This window comes from Gossypium hirsutum, chromosome D04 (assembly GCF_007990345.1).
Source record: "Gossypium hirsutum isolate 1008001.06 chromosome D04, Gossypium_hirsutum_v2.1, whole genome shotgun sequence".
In the NCBI taxonomy this organism is placed as follows: domain Eukaryota; kingdom Viridiplantae; phylum Streptophyta; class Magnoliopsida; order Malvales; family Malvaceae; genus Gossypium; species Gossypium hirsutum.
Window position 1 is genome coordinate 35,227,305 of NC_053440.1, and position 11,279 is coordinate 35,238,583.

Genomic DNA, 11,279 nt, shown 5'->3' on the forward strand with positions numbered 1-11,279 from the left:
AGGTCTAGTATCACTTCCTGAGAAGTAGACTAATGCCATCAACACATAATACGATGGTGTCAAAGGAGAAAATGTTGTTGTTGCATTCTATTATTCAAGGCCGAAGGATAAATATTGGGAGAATTATATTCCAAGAAGTTCACAAGTGTGTAGAGAAGAATGATGGAAGTTTAAACTTCCCTTCTCTTATCTTGGCCCTATGTGAAGCAGCAAATGTACCATTGAGTGATGCTGAGGATGTTACCCCTACTAAGGGTGGGATAACACGAGTTATTTTTGTCAAACTTAGAGGATCTGCGTTTGCTGCGGCGTCACAACACCATCAAGCTTCACCTGCCAGGTAAATTACCACAGCAACATCTCTTGACTCTCGTGATTCCCTTAACTAGAAAATCTTACATTCTTTTGACACAACTAGATCAAAGGTTGTCCCTTTTTGAAGTCCAGTAGTACCACCTCATTGAAGAGTTGGGACAACTCAATGCATGCCAGGCTCAGTATTTGGCGTATGCGAAAAATCAAGACTTGGCCTTATGTAGATCCCTTTAGAAGAATTTTTCAAAACCCATACCACCATTTCCTATGTTTCTATCGACCTTGCTGTCACCTGATGACTCTGAAGAGAAGCCAGATCAGCCAGCTACTAGCAGTGATTCCATGGAAGAAGAAGCCACTCCTAAGGAGAAAGCTGCTAAGGATAAGTTGGGAAAATTTGCATTTAAAGGCCCTAGAGAAGAATGATAGAAAGATGAGCAAGTCACTACCATTGTTGCTGCCACTACCACTACCACTTATGCTGATAAGGGTAAAATTTTTTACCCATGTCTTCACTGACTTCAGCAATTGAGCAAGACAAAGCAATCGATCAATTGATCGATGATCTTACGAAAACCGATAAGGAAGGTAGAGAGAGAGCACTACTTTGAAACAAAAAATGAGGTACAAAGTCAAAGCCCACAAGATCGTAAGACGACTTGGATGATGCACCTACAGTCCAGTCTAAGTCCGATAAGTTTTTTCTTTCCTTATTTCTTTACTCGATGCATTCCATATTATTTTTTTCTATATCCATGCATATACTTATGTTTGTGTTGTTTCATGCATTGGGGACAAGGCATCCCTTAGATTTAGGGGTGTATTGGGCCTCTAGGTTGCGTTTTGTATTTAGGATATATCCATATTGTTGCATATCAAAGTATTTTGACATGCAATTATGACTATTGATATATTGTTTGTCTATACGAACTACAGATTTTATTCATGATGTTCGATGATAATTATAAATATTATTTTTTGATTTTCCTGAATTTGTAAAAATGGATTTGGTAAGTTTTGTTGAGGCCAAATTTCCTGGAAATTAATTTCTAAAAATAGGATGCCTTATACTCTACACTTTAGTTTTTTTAATTATAGTGAGTATCTTTTAATGTCTTAAGGATTCTACAACCTAGTATTATTAACAACGACATATTATTGAAATAAAAGATAGTAGACATTCTAATGATTCAGCATCATTAAGTAGGTTAGCACCATTTTGTTTACTACATCGTGTTGTTGATTAGAAAGGTAAGTCCAAGTATAAGTGTGTAATAAAAATTGTTAGGGACATTCCACTGTAGCTAAAGACTGGGTAGCTAAGGAGGTAGTTGTATTATCCATCCATCTTTTTAGTCAAACACCCTCGCTTCATGAATGCTTTGTTGTTTAAATTGTGACATATGTAATGCCTCGACAATTCGGTGTACGATCCACTGTGATTGTCAGGGCAGAAAAATGTTGTGATATGCCAAATTCCTTAACCCATTCCAAAAAAATAGAGAAAATCTAGAATAATAATAATAAATTAATGTTAGGTGGCAAATGAACAAAGTGGGTTAGAAGATATTTGTTATACGACGGAAGGAGAGAGTGGATGAGTATTTAGGAGTTTTTTGTTTTTAGGAGATATTTCTGCACTACCTTCGCTAGACAAACTTTAGCCATCTGAATAGACTTTAGGACAGAGAAAATTTCTGAAAACTGAGATATAAATTGTTTTTCAAACAGATAAGCAGTATGAAAAGGTTTCACACCAGGGAAAAATATTTGCATTAGTTCATATAGGAAACTTTTACTTGCGGACAAGCAATAGCTTAGGTTTGGGGGTGTGATAACTCTTGAAAAGAGTTATATTTTCTGCCTTTTGACCTATCTAATTGTTTGTACTTAGGTATATTTTATTGCATTTTATGGCATTTTAATTAGCATTTGTTATATTACATTCGGACTTTGACTATGTTGAGTTACTTTGTGCTTTTAATTGGTTTTTGTGGAAGTTTTGTATGATAGTAGGAAAGGAACAGGTTTTCGAAAAAAGAAAATAAAAGAGTGAAGTTTTGCTGGGTGATAGCACTAGAAAGAACATAGGTTTTTCCCCTTACTTATTACTTAAATTGTTCCCATTTAGTTATCCTTAGCATACATTTTAGCTTTTTCAGTTTAGCAAATTGCATTTTATAACTCAGTGAATCCTACCCTATTTTATCTTTAATTTTGCTATCTTATTGCATTAATGTTACTGCATGAGTTAATTCCAGATTGCATCTAGAATTGTCGCCGCACCTGACAGCTATTCAGATAAGAACTAAAATTGCACGAGCTATCCAGTCTAGTATAACCAACCTGTACGTAAAAGGACAGATTAATTTTGGGGAAAGGACACATGTATTGTGAAAGATGACATAAAAGGTAGACGTGAGAAAAAAAAGGAGCTGCATGAGTTTCTTTTCCATTATCATCTTCATCATCCTACCTTGAAGCTTGCAGCCATGGCAGCTTAAGCCTCTCATGGGTGAGCCAACATGAAAACCAAATGCAGACTAGCTCCTGATGAGGAGATCCAAGTGTGCGACAAGAGGGAATAGAAAGATTCAGTGAACTTGTCTAGGGATAGTATTCTTCATTTGATTCTTTCTTATTTCTCTCTAAATGCTGGTGATTACTCTCTGATTTCTGATTGTATCGAAGAACTGATTAATTCTTGGTGAAATGTTATCTTATTTAATCTTGTTTTTATTGTTTAATCTTCGGTTTTGAATTTTTTTTAACACAGATGTGTTATTGCAGTCATTGACACTGGAAAATACAGTGACAGTTTGAGCCAACAAGCATTTCAATGGAAGTTGAGTGAGGATTAGAGGAATTTAGTTCACTTGTTCTTAATAGTGTCGTATTGTCCTCATCGGAAGGTGAGGTTAATATGCATGCCTAAGTCTTAGATTAAATAGAGTAACACTGAGTAAGATATACATTGAATTTTATTGCCTTGACAATCACCTACACTTTTGTACCTTGTGAACACTTAGTATTCTACTGAAGATTCATGTTGGGGATCCCAGTTTATCATCATAATATTTTTTTTTTAAATTTACTGCATTGAGAACTATCCACACAATTTATCTCGTTTATATCCAGTTATTGCACTAACATTAATAGACAAAATACTACCATCCCTGTGGGATCGATATCCGATAGACTCACATCTATCTATTATACTTGTATCGATAGTGTACGCTTGCACATTATTACTGTGACGTTAACAGCCGATCACTGGGGAAAAGTGCAGATGATATGTCAATAGGAGTTCCGCAACAATGTTGTGAAGACTGAGTCAAACATTTCACGCACAACTGTTTCAGTTTGAAATTTAAACTTGTACCAGATAAATCACCCTAGAAAAGAGGAGAAGATTAATGCAAATTGATTGGCTAAACTCTATCTATAAAAAGATGATGAAAGGAACCTCAAAAGGCATCCCGAAGAGAAGTAGAAGAGTAAAAGATCTCGAGTGGAAGAAGAAGTCATCCTCTCGATCAACATAGGACTGTGCTGCTAAATTCTGGACTTGTAGAAACTGTTTTCCCAACGTTCTTCCATTATTTCCTTAGTGCTCTCTTGTGAATTTATTTGGTTGTAAATGATGGTGATGGTTTGGAATTATATTTTCCAACCGATGAGTTAAATCTCATCGGGTTAGGGTTATTTTGATGATACTTAACTGTTTTAAGTTTCCATGGTATAAATCTAATTATTTTACTGCCCATTCAATTATTTAAGTGCAATCCCTAGGAATAGCCGGTGACATATTATTCTTGTTAAGTTGATTTAATGTGGAAAAGGTTAGATTGCTTAGCTAATATTGGATGGCATGAGCAACATTCGAATGATGTTTGCATCATAAAGAAGGAATTACATAGGTTACTATAATAATACCCTTTATGAGCAGGGACATTGACTTGAGGTTTTTCCCCTGAAAGAGTCAGGCCACTCTAGGACTCTTCTGTACAATAAGTTAATTAAGATTTTGCCAGACATTATTGCCAGTAAGGTTGATTCTAAGTAATCCCAACCTTCCACATAAATATTGTAGACGTTATACTTGATTCTCTACCAAAATATCTTCACCTTAGCATTCTTAGTTGATTATTTGATCATTTATATATTATTCACGCAATAGCTCCCATATTTACATTTCTATTATCACCTTTGCCAAAGCAATTCTAGTAATTTACCCATCATCGCATATTTACCTTAGTTTTTGCCATATCGTTTCCTTCAATCATTTTAATATAGCATTAACTTAACCCTATTAAGATAACTTGACCAATTTGTGCCTCAGTCCGATCCGTGGGAACAATACTCAGTTACCTCTTTATTACTTAAACTGATGTGTATACTTGCACAAATATTGCACCCCATTTTACACGCGACAAATAGCCTTTTTGGTAAATAATGAAAGAATAACCTTTATGATGGTATTGATACCATTTTGAGGTTCGGTGTTTTGAAATTCAAAAAAATTTCTAAAGTATCGATACCCAACCCCATGGTATCAATACCTCCTGTTAAATTTGTAGAAATCTTCATTTTCGTACCTATTTCATACCAACAAAAATTTATACAATTAGTTTATAAATGCACACTTATACTTGCACCAAACTAATCCAAAAACATACCTAAACAATCAATTTGAATCATTTAACCCAAAATGCCAAAATTTGGCGCCAAAACAAACCATTCAACATATGCCAATTCTAGCTATACAATTTCAACTAAGTCAATCATACATTTAATCATTAAATACCATCATTCCACCATACCATTTCAAGTTCAAACATACCCTTTGAGAGTCATTCAAAATCACAACAATTTACCAAATACATATACACACAAGCACTAGCCTTTCCAAAATCAAGCATTAAGTAAGGTTCAACTAAGTTAACATTCCAAGCTAACACATATAAATACATATGTACATGCCACGTAACCAACTTAAAATTATCAAAAGACTATTGAGTTAGAGCTAGATAGTGTGAGCTTTGAGGCGATCCAATCGACACATTCCGCAAATCAACAATCTATAAGAAAGAGGGAAAACATCGAAAAGCATAACGAAAATGCTTAGTAAGTCCATATGAAATTTACTCAACTTACCTTGATAATTCAACGATTAAACAACTAAACAAATCAGAAATAAGCATGGCAATCCTTTGGCATCCTATTATTCTCATATGCACATCAACAAATACTTTCACTAGTTAGTTCATTTACAAGATATTAACTTATAACACAATCATATGGGTATATATAACAATCTATCTTATAGCATATACAATCCCAATCATTTTCACATTTACAAACTTGTATATTCCATTCACAAGTGTTCTCTTCAATAGTTTATTTACCATTTAATATCGTTTAACCATTTAATATAGTTTTCATTTTTGTTTTTTGCCCGAAGAACCCTAGTAAAATGAACTTGGATAAACGGGACTAATTTGCTCTCACAAGCTAACATATTCGGGCTACTAACACTAGCTTTAGACCAGGGTTGCTATCATGAGCTTAGTTCAATGTTGCTAACACCAGCTTTAGAGAATTCGCAACATATTTTGGATCTCAAGCCATCATATTAATCCTGATCAAACACCCTTTTTCATTCTTATTGATTGAACCATTTCCTTCTTCCGTTTGGACCCTAATGACATGTCATTCGTATCCTAATCATTTACTAAGTTCAAACAGGCACTGTTATCGTTTCTATATCATTTCAAACTTTGTAACATCATCATATACGTATCATTCAATCATATAATAATTCCACATCCATCCATTACATTGCATCTATTCATAATAAACATATTTCCTATATTTTATGATTTAGTCCTTTAGATGCCAACATTATAAAATTACAATTAACTTAAACTAATATTATAATATATTTCAAACATAATAAAAAAAACATACACTACACCAAAACAGGCTTTTAGCGGCGTTTTTAGTAGCCTTTGGATAAAAAACGCCGCTAAAAATCAGGCATTACCGGCGCTTCTAAAAAATGCCGCAAAAGATCGAGTATTAGCGGCGCTTTTAAGAAAACGCCGCTAAAACGGAGCATTAGCGGCGTTTTCCAAAAGGCGCCGCAAAAAACCTAAGCCCAACGACGTCGTTTTTTGAGTTTTCGGGGCTTTAGCGGCGTTTTTAAGAAGCGCCGCTAATGCTCGGGTCTTTAGCGGCATTTTTGAAGAAGCGCCGCTAATGCTCGGGTCTTTAGCGCCGTTTTTGAAGAAGCGCTGATAATGCTCAGGTTTTTAGCGGTGTTTTTGAAGTAGCACCGCGAATGCTCGTGTCTTAGCAGCATTTTTGAAGAAGCGCCGCTAATGCCCGGGTCTTTAGCGGCAATTTTGAAGAAGCGCCGCTAATTCTCGTGTATTTAGCAGCATTTTTTGAAGAAGCGCCGCTAATTCTCGGGTCTTTAGCAGCGTTTTTAAAAAAATGCCGCAAAAAATATTTTATTATTTATTATTTTTTCCCCTTTCTTTTCCCAAAATCGATTCCCCCACTCTTTTTCCCCCCAATTCCTTTCTCCCTACCCCGATTCCCTTTATTTTTCCCATTAATTTCCCCAAATCGGCAGCCCTTTTATTTTCCCCAAACCATTTCTCCCCCTACCCCGATTCCCTTTATTTTTCCCCCCAAATTCCCCAAATCGGCAGCCCTCTGCATCTCCTCATCTTCTTCTTCACATTTTATTCATCCGAAAAAACATTTCTATTCTTCTTTTATACAAACAAAAAACAATGGCTACACCGTTGCTTCATCTTCTTCCTTTACCATGCTTCATTTAGCTTCATTGTTCTCCATTTTTGTATTAGTTAACGCAAGAATCCCTGGTGTTTACACTGGTGGATCCTGGGAAACTGCTCATGTCACTTTCTATGGCGGCATGTTCACATCTAGGGAAAATCAAAATCAAAGAATCTAGAACCAGGAAACCAAGGAAACAATGGGAAAAAGAGCAAAAAGGGATTGGAAATTGAAGGGTACCGAGTGGAAGGGTTGTCAATAGGAGGGCATGAAACTTTTAGCTCAATCGAAATGTTTCTGAAATATTCCTTGTTTTGTGCATAATCTGAAATAATACTTCTAAATTGTGGAAGTTCATGAAAAACAGTTTTGTTTTAGTTGTTCTGAAATATTCCTTGTTTTGTACATAATCTGTTTTTTTTACACTTTTAGCTCAGTCGAAATGTTTCTAATATGTGCTTGAAGTTGCTATGTATTCCAGGGGCTTTGGGATGTAGAAAGCGACAATGATGGCCAACAATTAATGGTCTTTATCCTCATTTGTCTGAGGTAATTCTTCTTGTTTTGTATTGATGAACAAAGTTCTGAGGCAGATTATGAGGTGAATAATAAATTGTGAATATATAATATGCATTTGTTTTACTTAAATCAAGTTATGCTCCATAGTTTATCGTTGTTTCTTTTGCTCTGCTCTTTCTTTATTTTCTTTTCCATGCTTTTGAACTAATAGAAAAACATATTTATGTCTGCAAATTGTGGCATTTTTAACACGTGGAGTTGGTATGTTTATGATTTCTTTAAAATCTTATGAATATGATTTTGTTTTAATTACTTGTATTTGCAACAGTAGATTTTTTACAATATGTTAGAATCTCTTCTCTTCTTTTCTTTTTCTTTAAAAAATCAATATATTTTCAAGTGTCAAAAGAAATGTGATAGCTTCCCTTCTCCAGGAAAATGGAAACCTTCTAGTCAAAAAGCAACAGATAAGTTGGAGTGTGTTTCAAATAATTCAAATATCAAATTCTTTAGGATTGATCTACAGAATAGTTCTCAGGTCAGCCTTATATCCTGGATTCCAAAAGTGTTAACGTGGATTTTCTTTCTTGATGTTATAAATATATATTTTATTCAATAATTTTTTAAAGAACCTGGATTTATGGTATATCTTTCCCTTTCCACTGTTCTCATTTTCAATACCTGGATTTATGATATATTTATATATGTTATAAATATATATGTTATTCAATAATTTTTTACGTTCTTCAACTGTTCGATTAAATGTCTCTTAGAACCCCTGTCTTCTAAAGTTACATATGTTTCCTTACACATCTATTGTTTCATTTAAAAGCAATACATGCATATATATGCTAGTTCGTCTATTTTTCTTAGTTTGGAGTTATTTTAACAAAAAGGGAAATGGAAATTTAACATAGTTTTCTGTCATTAAGTGCGCAGTAGCAAAAGTTTATAGCTATTGCTGGTATAAATTGAATGTATGATCTAGCTTCCTTTAATGGATAGGTACGTAGAGGAGCAGCCTTTGTCTGGTTAAAAGGATGGTGAAGTTTTCAGCTTATTCTTTGATGATATCGTCATTTACACCTTTTCATTCTATCATCCTGAAAACCCTCGCAGATTTTCTAGAAATATACCTATCAACCATTCAACTAAATCAAGGGTCACTTCTTATGCCCAAAACGTTCAATTACATACAGAAGACATGATGGGTGCTAGTCGCTATCTTCCTCCTCTATTTAGGTACGTAATAACATCTATGGCTTCCCCCCACCTTGTTTTCTTTTCTTCTTTTTTTTTGCTTCAAACACCCTACGAATGAGAATGTATTTTTATTGCACGGTTTGCAGCGTAGCTCCCATGATGGAATGGACTGATAATCATTATAGGACTCTTGCGCTCCTTATCTCCAAACATGCATGGCTTTACACAGAGATGCTTGTTGCTGAAACTATTGTTTATCAACAAGGGAATCTGGTAAGTTAGTGAAAGAACATTTACATTTGGTAAGAGTATTATTTTTTAACCATGTTTTCATATATCAGTTAACAATCAAATGATAATTGGTAAATTTTAGCCACTCACATGACTTGTTTTGGGGAACGAGAAGGAAAATATTTTGCTTATTTTGAAGAGGTATTACTTTTTACAAGTGTTTTTACTCATTTTTATAATTTCAAGTTTAGATTTGTACTAAATATGCTTTATTTTATGTCTAACTATTGTAATAGATGTGTATTAAATAAACTTTTTTCTCATGCTATTACACTAGTAACCACACGAGGCATTCGTGTCAGTAGTTGCAAACCTGGCATTGGGGAATCTTGAATCGAAAGCCCTTAGATAAAATCAGAACACCAATAAAGATGGAAAGAAAGCAGTGGAAATCTTAGATGTATATTGGAAATCTTAGATGTATATTAAAAGAAGCTAGAAATCGACGATGACCACAAACTGAAAGTTTTCTTGCTTATCTCTTTATATATTATATGCTTATCTTTCAATTTTCTTTAGCTTTATTTTGGAACTTGAAGTTGGCATGCTTTAAGTGAAGGTATGTGTTGAACCAGTAAGGATAATAAAGACCTTTTGTAACATGTTGATATGGTTTATATTGCTTAAACTTTTTTTGCATAGGCATTTCTTTCCTGGATAATTGAAATGTTTTATTCCAAAAATAATCAGCATTTGTAGCCAATTTTTTAGCATACTAGTGTGTTAGGCTATTTCTGTAACTGACACAAAGAACCCCTTTTTTTTCCATTTGATTTAATTACTATACGAGGAGAACTAGCTTGAACAGTAGAACCAATTCGCCTAAGAAGCTCATTTGGGTTTCTTTATGCTTTCTAAAGTTCAATAGGTGGTATAGCTAACAGTTGTAACTCATGATTTGTTAATTACAATGTTTGAGTTTGAGCTGGGCAATGACATTTTGAATATAATTTATTATGAACTTGTAATTTGTGTTTAATATGGTGTAATGGAAAAACTTTCTTCTTATTTTTTTCTATGATTTTTTTGTGTTTTTTGTTTAGAAGGAAAAAGTTAGTTTGTCCCTTATTTGCATTGCAAGTATGTGCTGGTCTGTATAGTAAAAATATGTAAAAAAATTATGATTAGATTTGTAAAAATATATAAATATAAAAAATACATTAAAGTTAAATTATAAAATTATAAAAAATTTGAAGGTAATCCATTGAAAGGGGTGGAGTCCCTGTATTTCGTGAAATACAAATTGGGCATCCATGTATGTATTGGTGTTTATTACTTGAAAAGCAAGGAGTTTAGAAGGGTTGGTTTATTTATTAATACAAATTTATTCAATTACAGGATGGTACTGAAGGAATAAATCTCAGAATTTGTGCTGCTAATGCTATATATTTTCTTAATAATATTTCAGGAAATGGTACTTAGAATAATAGTGCATAATGGTCATGTTCTGTCTTTTGTAGGTTACTTGTGTTGAAGAAGAAGCTGTGTTGTCCCAGTAAGCCTTTAGATTCATGGAAAAACTTGGAAAAATTGAATCTCTTCAAGCTGGAAAAGCCAAGGCTTAGCACTTTTTCAAGTAGAGTGTTATTTAATGTTGTATTCCATGGTCGTTTATCTTAGTCAGAACTTGAATTAGGTGTTATTGAAACAGGATTTTGTAGCTACCTTATGTACTAGCTTCTTTAATCATGATTGTTAATTATTACGTGTTTTGTAGCTTCTTTTATATTTGGCCGAGTTAATATATATCAGATGAGCTGTGAGGTAGATTGCTCATTTATTTAAATATAATATTTTAATTCTAAATTTAAATTCATTAATTTTTATATTTACCTTTAAAGTTAAAATTTTAATAGAAAATTTAATTTAATTACATTTTTTATCCTTAAAATTATATAGTTTAAAGTTTAAATTTCAAAAATAAAATATAATAAAATATTTATTATAGAAATAGTCAATTATTAATTAATTTTTTTTAAAAGTTATGTTTTTAGTGGCATTTGTGAAAAAGCATCGCTAAAAGTCAATGTTATAGCGGCGTTTTTAATAGAAGCGTCGCTAAAGGTCATGATCTTTAGCAGCGTCTGTGGGAAAAGAGCCGCTATAGGTCTTGTTCTTTAGCGGCGTTTTTGAGAAAAGCG

General features: G+C 33.5%; 1 protein-coding gene across 11 annotated transcripts; it reads left to right on the plus strand.

The window, feature by feature from the left end:
- The first annotated feature begins 6,864 nt into the window (after positions 1–6,864).
- Positions 6,865–10,843, plus strand: LOC107899250 (tRNA-dihydrouridine(20/20a) synthase). 11 transcript variants are annotated; one of them, XR_001684626.2, is made up of 7 exons: positions 6,877–7,674; positions 8,079–8,182; positions 8,650–8,687; positions 8,764–8,886; positions 8,994–9,120; positions 9,221–9,279; positions 10,599–10,843. XR_001684626.2 is itself a non-coding variant. In XM_016824912.2 (4 exons), exons 1-4 carry the CDS (start codon positions 7,649–7,651, stop codon positions 10,635–10,637), a joined length of 315 nt encoding a protein of 104 aa, XP_016680401.1. In that variant the 5' UTR covers positions 6,867–7,648; the 3' UTR covers positions 10,638–10,843. The 11 variants fall into 11 exon arrangements, 1 of the variants encoding a protein (XP_016680401.1); XR_001684624.2 differs by lacking the exon at positions 8,650–8,687 and having other exon boundaries at positions 6,871–7,674; XR_001684625.2 differs by having other exon boundaries at positions 8,650–8,886.
- Positions 10,844–11,279: the final 436 nt, after the last annotated feature.

Coding starts and splice junctions, on each gene's coding strand:
- LOC107899250 (XM_016824912.2), top strand. CDS start 7,649: ATGGTCTTTATCCTCATTTGTCTGAG. Junction 8,887..8,993: donor TATCTTCCTCCTCTATTTAG/GTACGTAATAAC, acceptor CACGGTTTGCAG/CGTAGCTCCCATGATGGAAT. Junction 9,121..10,598: donor TTTATCAACAAGGGAATCTG/GTAAGTTAGTGA, acceptor TGTCTTTTGTAG/GTTACTTGTGTTGAAGAAGA.